Source organism: Ctenopharyngodon idella, chromosome 11 (genome assembly GCF_019924925.1).
Source record: "Ctenopharyngodon idella isolate HZGC_01 chromosome 11, HZGC01, whole genome shotgun sequence".
NCBI lineage: Eukaryota > Metazoa > Chordata > Actinopteri > Cypriniformes > Xenocyprididae > Ctenopharyngodon > Ctenopharyngodon idella.
Genome location: NC_067230.1, coordinates 3224721 through 3230205, shown reverse-complemented (window position 1 = coordinate 3230205; position 5485 = coordinate 3224721). Strand labels below are relative to the sequence as shown.

The following is a 5485-nucleotide window of genomic DNA, read 5'->3' as shown; positions in this document are numbered from 1 at the left end:
CAAATAGGCCTACATTTTCATTGGCCTATAATATTTTCATTCAGTGTCTGCAAAAATTTAGGATTAATTTATCTGATTTATCTTAATGCTTCACTATTACCTTTCAAATAAGCGATAACATTTATTTGTTCTTGGAATAATTCTGAAAAAATCATCATTTTGTCTGATATACATTTGCAAGCCATTGAACTTTCTCTTTTTTGATGACTGTTTTGTGGTCAGTGATATTGAGCATCTTCCCCTGTAAGAAATTCCCTTACTCGCATCGTCTTGACAGCATATGTCAGTAGCATAACCTGTTATTCTTAATAGTGATACAGGGTTTAACGACGCGCATGCGTGCAGGGAGAAAATTAGCTTGGAAGTGAGGTGTCAGTCTAGTTTTAAAAAGCATCGACAACCAATGACGATTTCGCTGATTCTGCATTGACACTGGGCGGACACATTGTTTTACGTGTAAAGAAGAAGAAAAAAAACTCGAATGAAAGTAATTCTCATAAAAACAAAACCATGGAGGGACTGAGTGGGAGCTATCCTGCCTCTCGTTGCAGTGATTTTATCTCGCACCCTGCACTGGGGCGCCACAACCTCTCGAATCACCAGTGTGCAGTGTACCCGGATATCACGGCACAAGATGCCGGCAGGCAATGCCCTGCGCCCCAGACCTCATCGGCCACACCACTGAGCTACGGATACCCATTTGGGAGTCCATATTATGGATGTCGTCTTTCGTACTCTCAACAGAATCCAGAAAAATACCTGGAACCAAGCGGCGTGCTACCATCAGAAGAGCTTTCCAGTAGATCCAAAGAATTTGCTATTTACTCAAGCTTTGCCGGATCTTACAAGACTGTCTCCGGCTATTTGGACGTCCCGCTTGTACCAGGAATTAGCGCGCACCCAGAGTCACGGCATGAAACTTTATTTCCTATGGACAGTTATCAGCAGTGGGCACTGTCGAACAGCTGGGATGAGCAACGATATTGTTCTAAGGAACAAACACATTTTAACCACCTATGGAATTCACAATGTTCGGGTAAAATTAAATATCAGCAAATATGATAAAGCTTGGCATTGGTGCTCATGTTCGAACTACATTATATACTAATTTATACTTTCAGTATTGGAGTGTAATATTGGACTACTTGAAGTGTAGTGACTTTCGGGAAATTTACTTCATCACGCAATCTTAAATTTAATATCAATATGTTCATGGAGGCCTCATTGCTACCCGATAGTGGTTTTCCGTGATAGTTCTTAGATTAATTCTTAACCGAGACGTTGATTGGCAGGTGTCAGTTTAAAATGTAGCTTATTTAAACTTCAGAGTTGATTTTTTTTTTTTTCTTTTGATGCATTTTACTTAAACAATAGGCCTAGTATAGCCTATATATATATATTGTAGTAATATTGCAAGTAAGCAATCAGGGCTTCGTTTCCCAAAAGCATCGTTAGTCAATTGTGGTCGCAAGTTCCATTTAACTCTATTGATGGAACCTTTAGAGTCCTGAGCTGCATTTCCCAAAGCCAACTAGGATCGCAAGTTCCATCAATAGAGTTAAATGGAACTTGCGACCACATTGGCTTTGGAAAACGCAGCCCAGGACTTTAAAGGCCTAATATATATCCAAGTTTGAGTTGGGGAAAACACACACACACACACACACACACACATATATATAATATATATTTCCCAACTCAAACTTGGATATTGTATTTAAAAAAAAAAAAAAAAAAAAAAAAAAAAAAAACAGTCCAATGAATCCGCATTGATTGATTTGGGTCGTGTTGTTGTTAAAGTAAAACAAATTTGTCTGCAAATCTACAATATTTTGACAAGTTGCCATTTTAAATATATCGTCTTATATGCTGCCTTGACAAACAGGCCTCCTATTAACTTTGTTTATGACTCTTACAAACAGATTATCCGATTTACTCAATAATATTATTTGTGATCTATAACAAAATTGCGTGTTCTCTTCTAAACTTGGTTTCTTTGCTTCAGATTAATGTAATTCCTTCATGCTTCTACAGTCTTTTGCTGTCTACAATCTACTAGATTAAATTAAGTAGGGCGAATATGAACCAACGGTAATAAAGGATTTAAATGGATTTCATCTTCTAGAAAGAAAACATCTTTTAGAAAATATAAGAAAGTTTTTTATGAGTCATTTTGGAGGGAAACGGCTGAAAAACACCATGGATGCCCATTTCCGCCACATAAGGGGGAAAAATCATACTTTAGTAAATCATAATTATTATTTACTATATAAAGTAGAAATTATGACATAGTCATAAGTCATATTTATGAGATTAAAAGTAGGGCGAATATAAGCCAACGGTACAACTAGTTCCCAGCGAGCTTTGGACTTAATGTGGAGATTAAATTAAGTTCTATTCTGTGTGTTTTAATATATGGAAAAAGGGGTGCTTTATACGGTTTAATATTCTTTAATGTTCATTAATAATGTTGCAATTATTTAAAAAAAACAAAAAAACAACAAAAAAAAAACAACAACAAAAACAACAACACTATGGTACCATTGTGGAGAAGAGTAGAGCTTTTGCTTACTGAGGACTGGTATAAAGATATGTATGAGGATCTACTTAAAGAACAAACTGAAAATTAGCGTTAATCACATTAATAATGTTCCATAACAGTTCGTTAACTAATTGTATAATTCAGTGATGTGGAGTAGTAGGCCTAGACAACACAAAAAAATAAAAATAAATCGCGAGTAACGATATTCAGGTTTAGGCCTTTCTTTCGGGATTCACCAATGTCACAGACTAGACATAGCCTACAGTATAAGTGAGTGTTGGAGTTAGAATTCCTCACTTAAAATCGTTTGTTTGTATCAGCTCACTGTAAACATTTCCAATCTGTTTGAAAAGGTTCATTTAGCCTAAATAAACGAATTTTCTTATACCAACGACGATCAAATCAGATTAGATGACTCACAGACAACAAATGCATTGAACCCTTAACTCTAAAAAGGTTGGACTGTTAGTGCAAAATTAAACTCTTGGTCAGAATTTCTTATTTGTTTTTCCCGTCTTACACCATTTTTGCAGATGTGGTGCCACACCAGACCGAGATTAATGGGTATCGTCGCGGTCGTAAGAAGAGGGTACCGTACACTAAAATTCAATTGAAGGAGCTGGAGAAAGAGTATGCAGCCAGCAAGTTCATCACCAAAGACAAAAGAAGACGTATCTCCGCCACAACCAATCTCTCCGAACGCCAGGTGACCATCTGGTTCCAGAACCGCCGTGTCAAAGAAAAGAAGTTCGTGTGTAAAACAAAGCCAAGCAAAGTCATGCATGTTATTTGATTAGCGTCGAGTTGTTTGCGCGAACAATTTCATCATTCAAGCAGAAAAAAAATCATTCCACATTCAACGGATCTAACATCTGAACATGTGGCAAAAAAAGATGGCATACATTACAGTTGCAGTAGCCTTACATTGTAATAGATACGTTTCCAGAGAGGAGTCACAACATCAATATTCATCTTATATTAAAGAATCAGTTAACGTATTCTGGAATGCTTAGGAGGTCTGATGATTGTTCATTTTTACTGAAGAACACCCCATAATATTCATAGGCTATGTGTCACTTGTCAATCAGCCTATCAGATTCGTTGGTTTTGCTTTCGATATTAATATGGTGTAAACAAGGTTGCTGTTGTTAAATTAATCACTGCTATTTATAATTTAAGACTATGGTGTGTCAGATTTGAAATTTCTTGCCTTGTTTGCGTAGCTTTTGTTCTATCACAGAAGGTTGTGACTTTCAAAAGCAACTGGAATGGTAATTATTGTAGGCCTATATCAAAATGTTCTGTCCATCAAAACGTAAAGTCATCCATTGATTGTTAATTGTCAGCTTTGCAGCAATGTGTACTTTTCTCCATAGCGTTTTTGCTCCATTTTATAGCAAGTGCATACATGTCATAAAATGTGTTTGTGTTTTATAGAAACGTATTAATTGTTAAGGCGTGTTTACATAATTATTTTGTTGATAGTGAAGTACTGAACGCCAAAAAACATACCTTTCTTATTTTAACATTTTTGTTCCCTAATATTGTCATGCAATTTCATTGTAAGTGAAGTATCTCTCTTATTAACAGTGGAGATCAATCAGAACTTTATTTAAAAAAAAAAAAAAAAAAAACCACACACTGCACATAAGTGAAAATAATGTGCAGAAAATAAGTTCAGTGACAAAGCAGTAACCTGGGTCAAATTTTCGCACACGTCTATTTCCTTATGCTGCAGTATGGTTGACTGAAATGTAACAAACCTTAAGTTACGACATGTCAGGGCCTTGATGCATGATATACGAAAGCCCATGGACAACATATTTATTGTGCATTTATTGCTGAAATGTGAAAATCAAACATAAGTTCAGCTATATGTAAAATATTTTATTCTATTGTCATTGTACTTTATAATAGATAGTCTTTACTTTTAAATGATGTCAGCTTGTCTATACATTAAATGTACAGGTTTCATATCCATAATCTTTCTCCATTGCAATAAATACTTAATCTTGTGGGGACGTTTTTTGGTCCCCATGCGGAAAACAGCTTATAAATCATACTAAGTGATGGTTTTTTGAAAACCTAAAAATGCAGAAAGATTTATGGAGGTTTAGGAGCAGGGGAGAGAATATAGAGTTTGTACAGTACAAAAATCGTTGCATCTATGGAATGTCCCTATAAAACGTGCAATTGTGGGGGGTGGGGCAATTCGAACATATTTTACGAGGTGGCTAATTCGTATGAATTCGTACAAATGACCTACCCTTAATCCCGCACCTAAACCCGTCACTGGGATTTAGACAAATTGTAAGAATTCGTACAAATTAGCCACTGTGTAAAATATGTACGAATTGGTCGTGAGATAGCGTTGCACTTACGTGATACTCTGGGGTTGAAATGTATATTTAAAATGGGTGAAAAATATTGTCTACGATTCCAATTAATTAGTGTATTTGTATCTCTTTGTTGTCTTGAGATATTACATCATATAATCAAAAAGGCGTACGGAAGAGGAGATGCACCAAGTACCGAAGGAATAAGTGTTAAATCCTTAAATACCTTAATCCAGATTTTAACAATTTTTCTCTGTGACAGAAAATACATCTGTCCACTACAGTGTACGTCATGCACCAAAGGCTATTATGCCTATTGGGCCTATATATGGGTTCCTCTTTATTTGTATGTTTTAGTTAAAATTATGACATCATTAACACTTGAATAGTTTTATAAAACAGCAATATTAAATAGTCTTCAAATTTTATAATTTATTTTAATGCTTAGACCTATACAGTCTATATTTATTTATTAGGTCATAAAAAATTGTAGGCATATACTAGGACAGGGATATGTGTGTATGATTGCATTTGAGGGTGTGTGTGCTCGTGTGTGTGTATTTGTGCTCACATATGATACTGGTTTTAATAGTTTTAAATAAAAGTT

General features: G+C 35.4%; 1 protein-coding gene across 1 annotated transcript; it reads left to right on the top strand.

Annotated features, from left to right (window-relative positions):
- The first annotated feature begins 403 nt into the window (after positions 1-403).
- Positions 404-3335, top strand: hoxc13b (homeobox C13b). The gene is given in 3 exon segments (XM_051912627.1): positions 404-463; positions 466-1036; positions 3076-3335. Coding segments are annotated over 3 exon segments (891 nt in total).
- Positions 3336-5485: the final 2150 nt, after the last annotated feature.